This window comes from Monodelphis domestica, chromosome 5 (assembly GCF_027887165.1).
Source record: "Monodelphis domestica isolate mMonDom1 chromosome 5, mMonDom1.pri, whole genome shotgun sequence".
Classification (NCBI taxonomy): domain Eukaryota; kingdom Metazoa; phylum Chordata; class Mammalia; order Didelphimorphia; family Didelphidae; genus Monodelphis; species Monodelphis domestica.
In genome coordinates, this window is record NC_077231.1 from 268,584,843 (window position 1) to 268,603,673 (window position 18,831).

Sequence of the window (18,831 nt, forward strand, 5' to 3'; positions counted from 1 at the left end):
TTTTTCAGTCAACAAAAGTAAACCCCACATCCTCCACTACCATTGAGAAATTCACAAAGGGTATGGTGGTCTTAATGTAATTTTTCCTTCAAGGACAATATTTACATTGCTCACGGGTGAGTTTATCACTTTGTGTTTTTAATTGTTGGTCTTGGATTTATTCCCTAATTAAGAACACAATTTGTTCCAACAATATGAATGAAACCTGAAATTATTTGCTAACATTTCAAGATTGAATCTCTTGTGCCAAAGCCTAAAAGTATTTAAAAATGTTTTGTGAGTCTAGCTATTAAATATTACGTAAACTTGGAAGAGCTTCTTTATGAAAAGTCTCTACCTTGATTTAAATTTTTTTCTATCTAGAAACACTAATTTCTAGCCAAGATATGAAATCACATATTCTACTTATCTATCAAGTTGTCCTGGAAGCCAATGATAGAATTGCTGCCCCATGAATGAATTGCAGAGGTCTAACTCCACCAGCTGCCATCATTACCATCATATGGTACCACCATAACACTGGGGCAGGTTCATTCAACCTAGGTGACCATCTCACCAGCTTCTTTCATCCCTATCAACTCCATAAGATAACTTATCTTAAATTTTCGTTTTCTGTTTATGTTTCTATTTCCTAAGAATCTGCTTCTTATAGCTTTTTCTTCCTTCCTACCTAATATAGATTCCCCAGTGCAATATCAATCTGGCAAGAATTTCATTATGGTGGTCTCCTTCATCATAAGCAGCGTTGGCAAAGATGTAGCATGTGTAGAGAGCCAGCACTCGGGAAACTGCTCCATTCCCCCACTTCCTAGCACTCAAGGACATTTTTGCATGCTGCATCCCTCTGTACAGCCACCCAAAGTGAGCATGTGATCCTGGGCAAGTCACTTAACCCTGTTTGCCTCAGTGCCCTCATCTGTCAAATGTTTCTCCCTTTCCAGACTCAGCTCAACCTTCTACATGAAGCTTTTAGTGATCCCCTCAGTTCCTAGGGCTCTGCCTCTCAGAATTTCTTTTGATTTATTTTCTACATATACTATACACACTAATTTATGTATATGTTGTCTCCTGGAGGGAAGTATTTGGCATGTAGGTGGTGGTTAAAAAAGATTTACTAATTAACCAATAATTAATTGATTGATAGAAGCTGAACATTTCCAAAATACTTACAAGTCAGTTTTAGATTGTCCAATTAGAAATAAACAAGGTCATTTTGACTAGCTGATATACTATCTCTAGTCATCAATATGTGTAGCTTTAAAGTGGGAACTCTGTACCCTCCCCTCTGTCAGCAGTTCCCAATAGGATATATCATATTTATCATGGAATCTTGGACAATCTTCTGTCCTCGGATGTGATGAATGAATATCAATTTATGATGATACTGAAGCTTCTATGAATTATATTCTGGCAAAGTGCTCTAAGGTGCCAGGAGAAAGATTTTGTAAATATTGGACTAGGTCCTGTCAGATGGACTTATTACATTATAAATTATTACTTCACTTGAGACCCTAGTAGCCTGAAAAAAATTAATTTCCTTATACTCAAAATGGAGCTCATTAATCAATAGGAATCTGATTGCTATTAGTATTATAAAATATTTATCACCAGCAACATGTTAGACAATTACACAGTTATTTGGGAAGAATTATTAGCATTAATTATTGAATCTCTTCAGCCCTCATACCATACCTTGTTCTTTTGCACTGTGTATAGAAACTAGATTTCCTCCTGAACTCTGACAATCTTTACGTGCATTTTGCCAATTTTTTCTTTCATCTTCCTTAAATCCAAAGAATCTGTAGCACTGAAAGGGAAGGGGAAAATGATATTTTTATTTTGTAATTTTAAATTTTTGTATTATTTTATAATATTATTATTTTAAACAAGTTAGTTAACAGTTAAATCTGCTTATAGGAATATTTCAAAAGATACATTTTCTCATAACCAGTTTGAACTATAAAAATTAGTTATCTCTATTATGAAGGCAGTGGAATACTCCTGAAACAATCCTTGTCTCAGAGTAAGAAGAATTGGACCTGAATCCTGCCACTGTTATTACCTGTATGACTTACAGTAGGCCATCTAATTTCACTGGGCCTTAGTTTCCACATTTGTAAAATAATAGGGCTGTATGAGATGACCTCTAAAATTCTTTTACTAAAAGCTAAAGCTTTAAGCTTCTCATAAAATTACATGGCTATATTCTTTCAAAGGACAAAAACATACAATTTTAAAATATCTCTTTCTTCCTCTCCTTCCTTTGTTCCCCATCTCACCTTGACCAGAAGTATGAGATCTATTTCCAGGTCTAATTCCACTACTGATAAACTCAGGAGCTTTGACCTACTCCACTTCTGACATGGACTGATTTTCTGCTCTTAGGTAGCCTGGTGGTCATCTGCTCTTTGGGGCTTACCATTTAAATATCAAACTTACTGCAGTCATCTAAGCAACATAACCCATCATACCTCAGAACTCCTGAGCTCAAGAGATCCATTGACTTGAGCCTCCATGGTGGATAAGATCAGAGCTCTGTCCATCAACCTGATGACCTCTTAGTTTTGCCTAAGAATTTTTCCCAGGCAGCTCTGCTCAAATCCCACAAGAAGTTCTCCAAATTCATTGGTTCTGGTCTGCAAGTTTATTTGAGCCCACCTATTCCCATTGATTGATATAAATACTACCTTGTTCTCAAACAACTTCCAACCCCCTCGACATCCTCCTAGAGGCAAAGCTGGTGTGGGAGAAGCAGTGGCATTGATGCTACTGTTATGTCGCTGGCAAATAAAGGCATTTGGATAACCACAGTTAATGTCATTCCAAGATCCTGTCGGGAAAGTAATATAAAAAGTAAATTTGTTGTTTTAAGTAAATATTTATAATGAAGAAAAACACATTATTTTATAAATCTAAGTGCTTTTTTTGAACCCATAAGGCTGTTTCAAAGTATGACTATCAATAAAATTCAATTTTACATAAGTTCCCAGAGAAAATATATTCAAGATACATCTCCTTTTCTTCTTAGAAATACCTGTAGTGTCAATTTAATAACATTTTTAGCTTCTCTAAGATGCCACAGCATCATGTTAAGTGCTGGAGGCAAGAAGGCAAAAACAAAGCAGCGCTTATCCTCAGAGGGCACAATTTTGATAAATCAACAGAAAATGTTTGAAGAAATCAGAGGAGGGGGGCACTCTCAGTAACTCAAGGGATCAGGGATCAGGAACAACCCGATGGTCTGAGGTCTTAGGGGAAGCTAGGAATTCAAAGAGTCAGTGATAAAGAGGTAGTAGGTAGCAAGCATGAGGGACAGTCAGTACAAAGGAGGCAGGTGTTGAAATGTCAAGGATAATGTAAAATCCATCTAGAAAGAGAGCCTGAAGCCATATAGTGAGGGGTTTTAAATGCCAAAAAAGAAGGGATCATATTTTATTTTAGAGGCAATAGGGAGACTTTGAAGGTTCTTGAGTAGGAAGGACATTGATCTGTGCTTTAGAAATATCGGGTTGGATTCTGGAGGGCGATTTGGAACTATGCCCAAAGGGCGATAATAGATTGTCTACCCTTTGATCCAGCCATAGCACTGCTGGGCTTGTACCCCAAAGAGATAATAAGGAAAAAGACTTGTACAAGAATATTCATAGCTGCGCTCTTTGTGGTGGCCAAAAATTGGAAAATGAGGGGATGCCCTTCAATTGGAGAATGGCTGAACAAATTGTGGTATATGTTGGTGATGGAATACTATTGTGCTAAAAGGAATAATAAAGTGGAGAAATTCCATGGAGACTGGAACAACCTCCAGGAAGTGATGCAGAGCGAAAGGAGCAGAACCAGGAAAACATTATACACAGAGACTGATACATTGTGGTACAATCGAAGGTGATGGACTTCTCCATTAGTATCAATGCAATTTCCCTGAACAATCTGCAGGGATCTAAAAAAAAATACTACCCACAAGCAGAGGATAAACTGTGGGAGTAAAAACACCTAGGAAAAGCAACTGCTTGACTACAGGGTTGGAGGAGATAAGACTGAGGAGAGACTCTAAATGAACACTATAATGCAAATTCCAACAACAGGGAAATGGGTTCGAGTCAAGAACACATGTGATAACCAGTGGAATCATGCGTCAGCTATGGGAGAGGGAAAGGCGGGGGGGGGGGGGGAGGAAAAGAAAACGATCTTTGTTTCCAGTGAATAATGTATGAAAACGACCAAATAAAATAATGTTTAAATAAAAAAAAAAGAAATATCGGGTTGGCAATTGGAGAGAATTGTTTTGTTTCTTATATGATCAAAATAAATGATATAGTATTCAAAGTTGGTCAGACATAAGGAGTGAGAGCGAATTAAAAATGTTTTAAATAGCAGAGAAATTATGGAAATTAATAGTAATAATTCCAGGCCCTCTTTTAGTAACATATAAATTCCAACATGCTGTTGTTTAGCTCACCAGAAGAGGTATATAAGACTACGCAGTTTTCATCATCATTGGCAAAATTGGGTTCACCTGGAGCCCAAGCCACATAGTTTACTTTAGTACCATCCATCCATCTGTAAAAGCAAACACACCAGAAGATAGTTAGAAACCTGCTTCCATCACAAATATGGGTGGAAGGGTTTAGCTTAATATTACAAGAAAACTCTACAGTAGAAAGATCAAAAAAATGATTTTAAACCCTGTGGCATCTATGAAAATTGGTGTCAAAAATCATCAAATTCAACATGATCTTATTTATTCTATAAAATATGCTTTGATCTCATCCATATTTACTGTTTGCTAGCATTTCCTGCCTCACCCAATCATGTTGTCTTGATGACAAGTGCAAGAATTTTATCATTGTCAGAGGAATCATGTCATCCCATAAGATGACATTTAATTCCATTCAAATTATTTCAATTCAATTTCATAAACTTTTATAAGTAATTACTCTGTGTAAAGTACTCTGTTGGACCCCCACATGGATCCAAAGATAAAAACAAGAAATGGCTCCTATTATTAAAGTATTTACATACTACTAGGGTAGGTGGTAGAGGTACTGATAATGAGGAATAACTCCAGCCATCTACTGATACAGATTATTGGGGAAACAACAACAAAAATTAAAATCTTCCCACTGACATATTTTTCCCACAAAACAAAAACTAAACAGGAGTCAGAGTATATCATGGGCTTCTCTACAAAAGTTTATTCTAATCTCTTCTCCATCTGGCTACTGTTAATAATACATATAAAAATAAAAGGGAATGTCAATCATTTATTATTTGAAAAGTAATTGGAGTCATAGGAAAGAATTGGGGGAATATTAGTGAAGAATATAGTATATATTGTCATATGGTCACTGTATAGGTTGCTTTTGCTTAACTGTTTTTCTTTGTTCCAAGGTAGAGTTCAGACTATAAGGAAGGTGTAAAATGACCAAGATATAAAAAGGAATCAATGAAATGTATTTTTAAAAGAAAAATAATAAGCATCATGGAAGGCTAACTCCATTAATTATAAAAAATCATTACACTGTATCTATATGCAATAATTTATCAAACATTTGTTAAGTAGAGATTTTCTGCAAGTCAGTCAATAAACATTTGTTAAGCACCTACTATGTGCCAAGTACTGTCCTGTCACTGGGCCAGATGCTTGACATACAAAGATAAAACAAGATAATTTCTCCTATTAAGAGTTATATTCTTTTGGAAATTGAGGGGATATCCATTAATTGGGGAATGTGAGGAAGAGGTATGAAGAAAGAGAGGATTTACAAGACAAGACCAGCATGCAAACCAATGTAAAGGACTTGATCTGTCAATCAAGGGGAAGATTCCAAACAGAATGATCCCAAGAGAGGCAGTTGGGAGCCTGACCAGAGAAGAGGAACTGAGACTTGGGCTCAGGGTTTACTGACCAAGGGAGAGACCTCTTCTCTGGGGTTCCTGACCAAGAGAAACTGGCTTTTTCTGATCTAGGCAGAAAGAGACCTTTGGGGAGGCTTCTGAAATTAATCTGAGAAGAAATTTACCTTTGTTGGTGGCTTTGTGTAATTGAAAGAAGAAAGAAGATTTAACAGTTGTCCTCCATCTCTCTAGCTGTCTCTGAGTCACAGTTGTGACTGGACTTACATTTCCCAAACCCTCCTAATTCTCCTTGTAGACTAGGGACACCCCTATCCCTCTAACTCAGTCTCCATCCAGTTGTTCCCAATAAACCCCTTTACTTGAGAAAGGAAGAGTGAAGAGTATTTCTCTGAAATCTCATAATTCCCCTGAGTTACTTAGAAGGTGGCTGACTAAGATCAGGGGAGGAGAAAGGGAGGCAGAAAGGGCGTGGGTGGAAACTGGGAGGTGAAGGGAGGAGAAGGGTAGGAAATATCTTGACTTATTAGCCATCTGTGATCAATAGGCAACCCCAGAGTACCCTAGAGTACCCCCCCTAGCAGTATCTATCTCTCTAGTAGCATCTCTCTATCTCTCTCTCAGAAGTACTTCTATCTCCATAACAAATAGACATCCTGAAGGTTCCACTAGCTGCTCTCATAGTCAGAGCCAGAATATCCATTTACCACAACCAGAAATAGTTTCACAGATTATTTATTTATTACAAATGGTTGAAAAAAGTGTGGTATATATATTGCTGCTAGAATATTATTGTGCTATAAGAAATGATGAGTAAGATGATTTCAGAAAAATCTTGAAAGATCTAGATGAACTTATGCAAAGCAAAACAAGCAGAACTGAGAGAATATTGTATAAAGAAATGGCAATATTGTTCGATGATCAATTGTGAAAACTTAGCTACTGTCTGCAATGTAATGATCTGGAACAATTCTGAAGGACTTATAATGGGAGATGCCATCAGAGGAAGAACTATTAGAGTCAGATGGATGCAAAGCAAAACCAACTCTTTCACATCCATTTGTTCACAGTTATATTTGGGGGTTTTGATTTTGTATGAATGTGTTCTTATAACAATGACCTCAAAAAAGAATTTATATTCTGTTGGGGGGGTAATAAAGCATACACATGCATAGGATTAATGGAAGATTATTTAGGAAGAAGAAAGAAATAGTGAATAAGGAAATCAGAAAAGACTTTATGTACTTGACTTGAACCTTGAAAGATGATAAAGATTTTGAGAGGCAAAGATGAGGAGAGAGTAGTTCCAAGGCATGTGTGGAGACAAAAGAGAGTGTGGAGTAGGCAGGTTTGGCTGGAACATGGGTTTTGGGAAAATATATTTGGAAGCCAGCTTTAAGAAGAAATGGCAGGTTAATAAGTTTGAGTTTGATATTAAAGGTCACTGAAGATTTTTGAGCAGGGAGAGAAGGGATATTTTCCCAACTGTACCTTGGGAAGATTGTCTTGAATTTAAGTGAAGGATAGATTATAGAAAGGAGAGATTGGAAATAGCAAGATCAGTTAAAAGGCTACTAAAATAGAACAGAGGAGAAATGATGAAAACTTGACCTAGAAGGATAACAATATGAGTGAAGAGTCAAGAGATGTTGTGAAATAGAATCAATGGGGCCGGTAACTGACTAGATTGGGAGATAAGGGGGAAGGAAGAATCCAAAATAATTCTAATGTTTCAAAGCATGGTGAATAGGAGAATGATAGTGTCATCAATAAGAAAAGAGAAGTATGGAAAAAGGATGAGTTTTGGTGGAAAGACGAGTTAAATTTTGAACATGTGGCATATGAAATTACAACAGGATGTCTAAGAGTAGATTTGTGGCAAGCAATTGTAGATTAAGGAACAGAGTGAGTGAAAAGATTAGGACTGGAAAAATTGATTTGGGATCATCTCTCTGCAGGTGAAAATTGGATACAGGGGAGCAGGTTGAATCACCAAGGAAGAGAGTCTTGATAAAGAAGGACTTAGGACAGAACATTAGAGAGGATGCTCAAGCTTGAAGAACTCAAAGATAAATGATAAATCAATAGAGATGAAAGATATATCAAGAATTAAGAAGAGATAAAAGATAAACAAAAGAGATAAAATATCAACAACTGAGAAGTAGTCAGGCATGTGGGATAATATGTTCAGAACTGATCTTGTTCTTTCTTAAAAAACTTTCAACCTCCAATTTCTCTATTTTTAAAAAATGTGTGGCACCATTATATACCTAGCCACTCAATCTCAAAATTGGGTAATCATCTTTAACTCTTTCATCTTCCTCAGTCCATACACATAATCACTTGCCAGTGTCTCATTGATTCATACATCTACCATGTCTCTTACATTCACTACCCACCCATAAACACACCCACCCCCAACCATACACACACCACAACTCCCTTTGCAACTATCTTTTTTCAATTTTTCATCTAAATGATCCAGGCACACTGGGCTCTGGCTTGAGTTCTTGACTCCCTCCATCATAGCCATTATTTTGCTCATTCCAATCCTAGGGCTTAGCAAGCACTCCTCCCACTTCATTGTTCAATTTGCTTCCTTTTTTCTCTCTTCATGAAGTCTTCTCAGATTACCTCCACAAGCCGAAATGAAAGTCACCTGTTTCAAATATCTTCTCACACTGCACCTCAGCCTCTCTTTGGTATCTATTTCACTTTCCCCATCCCATAATTATTTCTCTACACTTCTTCCTTCCCCCTAGATTTTAAGTTCTTTGAGAACAAGGTCTATGATATAGATATAATATTTGTGTGTACATACACAGACATATATATATATAATATATATGCCTAGCATCTGACACAGTAGACATTTAATAAGTGTTTTTCAAATTCAATTTAATGAGTAAAATCTTATGTACAAGTTGTGTTTAGCTTTTATTCATTTTAAGGATTTTTAAATTCAAAGGAAAATACTTATTAAAGAACCAAAGGAAAAAATAAATGTTATTAATTTCTTTACCCTGACTTTCATCTATGCACTTTACCACCAAGAGGCAGATCAGTGGTACAGTGGATAGAGCTCTAGGGCCAAAGTAAAAAAAAAAAACAACAGATTTCAAATTCAGCTTCTTCACTTCACCTCTTTCAATTTTCTCAAGTGTAAAGTGAGGATAATAGCACCTACCCCTCAGGGTTATTGTGAGGCTCAATTGAGAAAATATGTGTAAAGTATTTAGTACAGTGTATGAAGTATAATAGGCACTTAATAAACATTTATTTCCTTTTTTCTTCCTTCTATGATACCTAATGCAAAATATCCCCAATAAATACGGAATTTTATTTGTGGAGATTTAACTTCAAGCAGCTTGTAAGACATTAGAAGTGTTTTGTTTCATTTGCCCAGAAGATTGCAAATAAAAATTATTTGAGATTTCCAATAAAGTCACAACTACCTACCATGTCTGCTCTCCTTCAGAGATAGGCACTACTACCTCAGAACAAAGAAAGTTGGAAGAAAAAATTTCTAGATGAATTCTAATTCCATTCATTTGTTTTTAAGGCATTTTATTTACATGTTGAATGTTTTACCAAATTGTTCTTCATTTTAAACACTTTATATAGCTAAACTCTGCCCAGAGCAAGCAGTATTGTACATTGGAACCAATCTAGGGAGCCATCATAAAAAAGAGCTCTGAATCAAAATAAAAAGGATCTGAATTTGAGTCCTGGCTCTGTCACTTGCTAGCCATCTGTTGTGGGCAAGTCATTTAAACCTTCTAAGTCTCAGGTTCTTCTTCGTGAAAAAGGATTACTGCAAATACCATAAAAGAGAATGTGTACAAAAGTGCTTTATGATCAAAAGTCGCCATGTAAGTGCAATTATCATTAATACTGTCTTCACTTACATAAACTTCTTATCCAGGCTGATGAGTAAGCCAATGAAATATGTAGTCTCCGAATCAAGTGCAGAAGCCTAAAATATAGAAATTACTATTTAGTTTACTTCAATTACATAAGATTCAAATGAATCCAATCAACATTTCTGTTGTTTTTGAGTAATTAGACACATTTGACCACTGGTGATTTTTTTTTTGCCTATTTTGAGATCTGACCAGAAATAAGGTTAAGTAATCTTAGTGCTTTATTTATAGAAAAGTGGAGGAAAAAACTGCACAATTCTTCTGATGAATCTTCAGTCAAAATAAATGAGCTCATTCCAAATATCCTACATGACCTACTTCCTGTCATCTCTAATGCCCGTACCAGCATAACATTTTTTGCTATCATTCTAATGGAGATGTTCTCTCAAATAGAGCAACCATTATTAAACTTCAGGACTGAAATTCTCCTTCAATCATCTTATAGCAGAAATCTGCTCTTGATTTCTAGTATCTATAAAAATGGGAAAGAAAAAAATAGGGGAAAATTCAAATTAGAGGCATCAGAAAATGTTAAAATATTAGACCACTACTCAGTCTTTTTCTTGAAGAGGAAACAAAGGAATCCCATACACATTGTGGGGGTTAAGGCCCTAGAGACCCTGTCATCTGGAAAATCATCATAACATTTTTGGCCCTGCCTTTCTACTAGAGAAGTCTGAAATTTTCTTTTTCTTTTATTGGGTGCCTTATATGAATTTATGAGTCACTAAACTTTTAAAGATATCTCTACATTCCTAGATTTTGTGTGACATCTACTGGATTTTCACAAACTTTAATTTTTACTTATTTAACTTTCAAAAAGAACTATATGTATATGTTATAGATTTGTAGATTTAAAAGATAAAATGTATTTATATTATATAATACTATACATATATTTCTGCATTTCTGAGTTTCTAAATTTTTTCTGTGTTGCCTGCTGGTCTTCATATGTCATCTGTGGTTTCCACAAAACTCTCAAAAAATTCCCATTTAATTTCTTATGCCAACCACCACAGAGCAAAATCACAATGGAAAAAGCCACAATGTGGAAGAGATATCTGTAATTTTCTTTTATCAATTCTGCTATTGTTTAATATTCACAGGAGGATCAGTGTTTCATATACTTTGAAGAGCTCTGTGCAGCCAAGCTATATAAATACTGGGTATCCCACGATGATGTTTGAAGAGGAAAGGGAATGACTAAGTGTTTTTAGTGAAGAAGAACTCTAAAGTCATAACTAGCAACTCTTTCCCTGGGAAGGAGAGGAGCCAGAAAGATGGTAGTCAATGTGCAGAGGACACAGTGTGAAGAGGGACAACAAGGGGGACAAGAACCTGGGAGTTGGACCAGGTAAGGAACAAGGACTGTTCTATATGACAGAGATTGAGTGAAGGAAGAGAAGATCTGCAAAAAGCAGTCAATGAGGAGAAAGCATGCCCTACCAGGAAATGTTTCTCCTGTGCCCAGATGCAGAGCCCCAGTGGCTCAGTCTTTGGTAGTGGTTTGCACCTAATCACTGCTAGCTCTAAGCTTAAACCTGCAAGTGATGGCAGTGGAGACTCATAAATGTAATGGCTCTATACCACCATGTAAGGTTCTGAAGGATCAGTACAGAATGAGCACAGAACATATTAATGGGCTCTGAGTGGGCATGCACTCAGATATGGAACTTGCTTCTGGAACCAGTGCACAGTCATCCCATGCCAACAATATCCAATAGATCCCTTTCAGCACCAATGATCTTGGTCTACCCATCTCCCTTCTCTTGCTATCTTGGAAGGTGGCAGGGGTAGAGTCACCCTTAGAGTTCAGTATATTGCTTGAATATATGCCACTGGTTGCTGTATATTCTGAATGAAATCTAGGTCATGTCTTTGCTCAGCCCATTATTTTCCCCACTCTTGAACTGATAAAAGACTTTCTTACATATCTCCATAGAAACTTTCTTTCACTTTCACCATTTATGGTAACTATGTCTCCAAAATTCCTCTTGCAGAATGCCCTTGCATCTTCCATGGTGCTCTTCTCTTTGCTGAAATAGTACTGGTAATCTTTATAGATCACCCATCCATCTTCGGTGACTGAGGGTTCTAAAAGATAAGACATGTAAATGATAATTTAATTAAGCACCTTCAGTTTATAGTCATTGTTTAATATCTCTTCATTGTTATATGTCCTCTGCATGTAATCGCATTAGATAATCAGTATTTTAGTGGTAAATTTTAAGGAATAATCGCAATTATTAATTGGTTGAATAAAGGTGGAGAAGAATTAGTAATCAGTAATCATAAAATTATAAGGAAAATCTCCTAAAGTGCCTTGCAAAATATCCTTGGCAAGGAGAGTTTGTGCATGTCTTCAGCATTCTGGCATGTGTTCTAAACATACCTAAGGCTAGAGATTTAGGACATATCAGTTAGCTACAGAATAACCTTGGCTGTTTTTATATCACCATAGATGGAGCAGGTGGCTACATAATGCACTCTCATAAGAAGATAAGGAAAAAACAACCTGACCTATTCAAAGAGAAGACCTTCTAGAAGACAAACTTGTGGTTGCCCTGGTTTTCATTAGCTATGTATTTCTTCTCTTTAAAGAGAAGAATTAACTCCATGTTTCTTTTCTTCAAAGAAAAGAAAAGTGTAGCTAAATAATCCCCTTTCTGGAGGGAGTTTGTGTAATCTAATTCTCTTGCATAAAGTATAAAAACCAGTTAGTTGATGGACTTGGAGTCTCTCTTAGACCCTGCTGGATGTGTCTAGAGATCTTGACTTTGTGATTTACAGCTTTTACAATAAAGTTAGTCTGGCTAAGATGATTGTTTCCAAGTATTTTTCTTTTACATAAGCAAAAGTCAGGTATGTGATTTATAGGACCTCAAGAAGCAGCCGGTGGACTCAAAAATCACAAAGAGAGAGAAGCAGATTTCTGGTGGTGGAGCCAAGATCGTGGAGTGAACCACAGCAGCTCTGTGCCGCCTCAAGAATCCTCTCTGACTAAGATTAAAATATCACCACAAAACAAATACAGGAGAACCAACAAGGAGACAGAGCAAAACAATCAAGAAACACAAAACCCAAAAGGTAGGCAGAGAACATCTGGGGCACTGGGGTGAAAGGGGAGCAGACTCAGCAAGAGGCTATAGCAAGAAGGGAAGAACAAGCCAAGAGCAAGTCACACACCCCCATTCCACATCTGCTTCCAGAGATTCGGAATATAAGTCCAAGCCAACACACAGATCCTGAGATCTTACTTGGGCAAATAGTGGTACAAGTCAACTCACACCCCTTAAAATTTCAAATCTGTGGAAAAGTCCAGAGTCCCATTCCAGGGCAGCCTGAACTGAAGTGGGGCTGATCTGTGTGGCTCCAGAGCAAAGCCAGGAATCCAAGTCTGGGCTTGGGATAAGGACATAGTTTACACTTTGGGGTAAGGACACAGTTCACAGGAGGCCCCTCCATCTTGTTGCCCCAAAATAAAAGCAGAGCTCCAGGACAGGGCAATCAAGGGTGTGCCTTATTGGATCAAGTACACAGTGAAACCAAAACTTGAGCCTAAACCTGGAGCTAGAATTTGATCAGCCCCTGACCTGATCAAGTTCAGAGTGAGATCTAAAGCTTTTGTCCAAGCCTGAGGCAAGTCCTTAAGCGATAAGCATCTCAAAGGTCAATTGAATCATCAGGGGGAAGAGGCTCTCAGAGCTCTCAGCCCTTCTGATAAACTAGTAACAACCCAGAAAATAAGCTGAGAATAACATCAGGGAAGGACTGAAGTTTAAAAGGGTATCCTAACTACCCAGAAAACAGAACCTACCTATAATTATATAGGAAAAATGAACAAACAACAAGAAAAGCACGCAACTCTAAAGAATTTTTATGGAAACAAAGAACAAGATATAGACACAGAAGGGGACAGTGAAAGCAAAGGAAACACACACAAAGTCGAAGAGAAAAATATGGATTAGATGCAGATTCTTAAAGAGGTAAAAAAAAAAAGGACTTCAAAAGCCAATTAAGAGAGGCAGAGATAATAAGTGGGGAAGAGAAATGATAGTGATGCAAGAAGAAAGGAAAGTGATGCAAGGAGAAATGAAAATGGTGAAAAGTAGAAATGGGCTGATTGAAAAAGGAGAACCAAAAATTGACAGTGGAAAACCAGGTCTTAAAAATCAGAATTGACCATCTAGAAACTAATCATTTCATGAGAAATCAAGAAACAATAAAACAGAATCAAAGGAATGAAAACATAGAGAAAAACATGAAATATCCAGAAATAACTACATTTCTACACTGATACCCCAAAACAAGAGTGTAGACAGGTAAGAGAGGTTGAAGAAGGGATTTGATTATATGGACAGAACAACAGAACCAAGAACCCATTTCTTCCAAGCCTCCAGAAACTTTGCTGCCTCCCTACTCTCAAAAAAGCCAAGAACATAATGCTACCATATTAGAGCCCTATTGATTTGAGTCCTGTTTCAATAAACCTAAGCTTTATTCTGCTAAGACAATTATTGGTTAGAGTTATGCTGAATCAAGGCAAAAGAAAGAGAAGTCAGAGACCTCATTTGTGCCACTATGAAGCTCTTTTTAAAAATTGAAGAGCAAAGAGAAGGAAAAAAAAGCATAACTGAATGGAATATTTGAACCCTAAGTAAATACATACGGCTCTCAGGGGAAGGGGTTGGCTCTGGTTTCAGCTCATCTCCTAGAAGACAAAGAAAAATAATATAGAAGATCAACTTTAGCTTCAATGGCTAGAGTAACACTGATGAATAATTAAATATTTTTTGTTTTTAACTCTCTTCTTTTCAGACACCTTACATTTTTACAAGTTAAATAGAGCACCTATCAATTTACAAAGTGGGCGAAGATAAAATCTGTAGTAAGTAATGAGCTCTGATCATTGGGAATTGCTTTTGAAATTATCTATAATTATTTCCTCTTATACAGTGATCTGAAAAATAGGGATAGATTATTTATGAAACATCACATATACTTCCTTGTGGGATATTATTTTCTCAATCATTCATAATAAACCTAAATTATAAAAGTTGACAAGCCACTAAGCTTGTCCTGCTTTAGACATTTTCTAACTGTATCATCCTGGAAGTCATTTAACCTCAATGAACCTCATTTTTCTCGTCTATAAAATGGAGACAATAATAGCATCTTATCTTTACTCAGTCATTTCATTCTTATTTAATGAAAGGATGAACTTTCCCTTTTATACGGCAACCTTCCTATTTTCAAAAGGCTATTTTGTTTGAACAGTTCTCCAAACTATGGAAGAGAATCTAATCATACTTCCTATATTGAGGGAGAATAATCATACCTTTTTTGATATGGCAAATCCAGTTGCGGAGAAGTTCACAGTTAATGTCATTCCAGCGCATGCTAGGATCAGCTTTTAATTCACCACAAAATTCAACATTGCCATAATTATTCGGTTCACCATAGAACCAATTTTCATATGTCACCTATATTGAAGGCACTAGTTAGCTATAGTTTGCATCTGGTATATAAACTTTAGAGGCAGGATGGCATAGTAGATAAAAAGCTGGCACCAAAAGCAGAAAGACTCAGGTTCAAATCCTACCTCAGATAAATACCTACTAGGTGATTCTGAGAAAGTGCAAAATCTCTTAGCAACTTTCTAAGGCTATAAGTCTCAGAGGAAATGACCTACATTGGCCCTCACTCAGGAGTTTTCCATATCATTGAAATCCTAGGTTTAGTTCCTATATGCTTTATCCAGTTAGTAAAGGAAAGATGCGAATTTAAATTATTTTCTTAGCTATTCTTGTTCAGAATGTCCTTGGTTCAGAAGCAAACCTCAAATGAGTTGGGGGGGGGGGGGAATGGGTTTTGAAGGCTTCACCCTATCCCAAAAACTGTTAAGTTTAATCAAGTATGCTGATGATGATTCTAGAATTTTCCCTGCTTTCTTCCAGTAAAATCAGCAGAATTCTAATCCTATGTAAGAGGGTTATATGTATTTATAGATAGAAGGAAGATAGATAGATAGATAGATAGATAGATAGATAGATAGATAGATAGATAGATAGATAGATAGATAGATAGATGGATGGATAGATAGATAGATAGATAGATAGATAGATAGATAGATAGATAGATGGATGGATGGATGGATGGATGGATGGATAGATAGATAGATAGATAGATAGATAGATAGATAGATAGATAGATAGATAGATAAACTAGATGGAATATTGGAGTAGTGTGGCACTGGAGTCAGGAAGATTTGCTTTGGAATTCTGACTTAGAGAATAGTCATGTGAGCCTCAGTCACACACTTAACCTCACAGCCTCAGTCTCCTCACCTATGAAAAGTGGGAATAGTAAAAGTACCCACAAGGTTGTTATGAGGATCAATGTAAACTTTAAGGACCTATATATTGTTGCTGTTGTTGTTCAGTCATTTAAGTCATGTCCAACTCTTCATGACCTCATTGGGGTTTTCTTGGCAAAGGTACTGGCATTTCCTTTTGCAGCTCATTTTTAGATGATGAAACTGAGACAATTAAGTGGTAAGCCCAGGGTTATAGAAGAGTTTGAGGCCAGATTTGAAGTCAGACCTTCCTCATTCTAGACACTGTATTCTACCCACTATACCACCTAGTAGCCACATAAATATTAGTCATTAGCACTAGTAATAATAATTTTTTAAAATGCAAAATTTAGATTTAAAAATGGGTGGATTCCTTTTAGAGGTTGAAATTATGGATATATCAACACATTTGATATGTTTTTTCAGTCTGCTAAACTGTTTTTCATTTTTCTTTACATTTTTGTTACAAGTTATGGCTTGCTGAGGAGGAAAGGAAGGAGAGAGACATTTATAAATGAAAGTATTATAAAAACAAAAGGTTCAAATAAATGCAAAAGAAGGATGAGTCAAAAAATTAAGAACAAAATTTCAAAAAACCATTTCTTCTCACAACTATCAGTTTCTTGACAATAGCTGAGCCCCCTCAATTTTTTGTTCATCCACCCAACTGTACGAAGGAAACTTGCTATGAGAAGAGAGAACCTAATGATTAGAATCTTGAAGAAGTAGGAAAAAACAGTCCAAGAAGTCATGATAACCATGTATTTCCCAGTTAGTACTAAACAAATGATTAATAGTACACACACACACACACACACACACACACACACACACACACACACACACATCCCAGAGAAGCCCTTCGTGCATCAAAACGTTGAAAGAAATTACTTACCGGGGAACCATCAGACCATGTAAATCCCTCATCAGTATTTGCAATTGTCAACCCCAGCCAAAAGACATCATGGTAGTTTGAAGAACCTCTAAAAAGGGTATGAGAGATTAAAAACAACACATTATGTTATATGAAATAAATCTGAAAATCTTCAAAAACTAGAAAGTTAAAAATTGCTTAAAAATTTAATTGATGAGACTACAAAATAAATTGACTCATCAAGAAGACCTGAGTATAGGCCTTCATAAATTACAGTTGTGTTAATGTGCACAGATGTGTCCAAAACAGCAGAAACATTATAAGGAAAAATTCTAAAGTTACTCAGCATTTATAGTTTATAAAACCATTCAATAGTTTATTTAAGCACATCTCTGAAAGGAATTTATCACTTAAATCTGTTCTTATGAACATGTATAGGAGGTGGAAATATAATTATGATATATGAGTTAGGGATTGTTATAGGGAATTAATATAGGTATTTATTATTATTCATATTATTATATTATACATACTTACATTACATAATGTAACTATTTTTATGTTATATATATTATTGCTTATATTAACTCACATAGCTATTTCTTATTACTTACATTATTATATTATGTATATTATATTATATATACTTGTTATATAACTATATACTTATATCTTTATATTATTGCTTATAATATTATAAAGCATTAAATTATATAAATATTTCTTCAGAATCATCATGATCCAATAACTTCAGAAATAACCCAAGACTATTACCAACACAATTATCAGTATATACTTAATAGAAAAAGGGGTACATGTAGAAATGATACTTACATATTCTGCCACAATGTACTTTGATCTTCCTTATTGGTGATGCTGGCAAGATCTCCCCCTATTGCTCTACAAAAGTCACGAGCATCAAACCATGTTTTTTTACTGTATTTGCTTTTGTCAAAAATCTAGAAATAAAATATATTTCAAAAACTATTTTTACAATATGCCTCATTGAATTAAGAAGACTAATTTCTTTCTGATGAGATTTCATTTGATGTTGGACAAGAAGGAAGTAAAGCTAAATAAGCAAAGGCATGACATGGGAACCCACAACTGTTTGTATTTCAAATAGATCCTTAAAAGATTCCCAAAGCACAAAGCTGAGAAACACTTTCCAATGTGAAGAGTAGGAAAAGTTGTTTACATTTTCCATCATCGATGTGTGCATGTATCATGTGTGTGTGTGTGTGTGCATGCACAAATAGATTTGCTAGTCTCTGTCTGAGTGGGTGTAATACATATATGTATAGATTATATGTGTACATGTGTATGATCATACATAGATATGTGTTTATTTGCATGTACATATATGTACTAAATGTGAGTATAGAGATACATATCAATGTGCATATTTTGTCAGAAAGTATAATTTGTCTTGCAAAAAGAATACTGAAGTCCCAACCATAAAGTCTGTTTAATATAATTCTGATGCAACAAGGGGCAAATTCAAAGTTAGCCCACTGCATATATAAAATAATTCATTATTTATAGGTTTGTGATTTGGGAGGAATTGATAGATCATTTCCACAATTATCTCCTCTACTAACTTGTCATTATTATCATGATTGTCAATGAGTTAGATGACAAAAACTGGGAAGTTGTCTCTAAAGACCTTGCTTAAAACTCAATTACTATGGATTAGTTTATCATGTGGTTGGTTAACAGTTTAGACACCTAATGCAGGACAGAGAGGGTAGGAGAAAATGCATGAACAAAACAAGGAACGGGAATTTCTCAAATAGGTAAAGGAGTACAACATTAAGGGAATCCAA

At 35.8% G+C, this 18,831-nt stretch overlaps 1 protein-coding gene across 1 annotated transcript in view; it reads right to left on the minus strand.

Annotated features, from left to right (window-relative positions):
- MRC1 (mannose receptor C-type 1) overlaps positions 1 to 18,831 on the minus strand; it is a 126,701-nt gene that overhangs the window by 24,170 nt on the left and 83,700 nt on the right. The window contains exons 13-21 of the mRNA XM_007504912.2: positions 17,840 to 17,964; positions 17,027 to 17,114; positions 15,115 to 15,259; positions 14,446 to 14,487; positions 11,707 to 11,870; positions 9,762 to 9,829; positions 4,457 to 4,557; positions 2,688 to 2,830; positions 1,693 to 1,807 (exon numbers count right to left, since the gene is read on the minus strand). Of these exons, the coding sequence (XP_007504974.2) occupies positions 1,693 to 1,807; positions 2,688 to 2,830; positions 4,457 to 4,557; positions 9,762 to 9,829; positions 11,707 to 11,870; positions 14,446 to 14,487; positions 15,115 to 15,259; positions 17,027 to 17,114; positions 17,840 to 17,964 (991 nt within the window). The remainder of the gene's footprint in view (positions 1 to 1,692; positions 1,808 to 2,687; positions 2,831 to 4,456; positions 4,558 to 9,761; positions 9,830 to 11,706; positions 11,871 to 14,445; positions 14,488 to 15,114; positions 15,260 to 17,026; positions 17,115 to 17,839; positions 17,965 to 18,831) is intronic.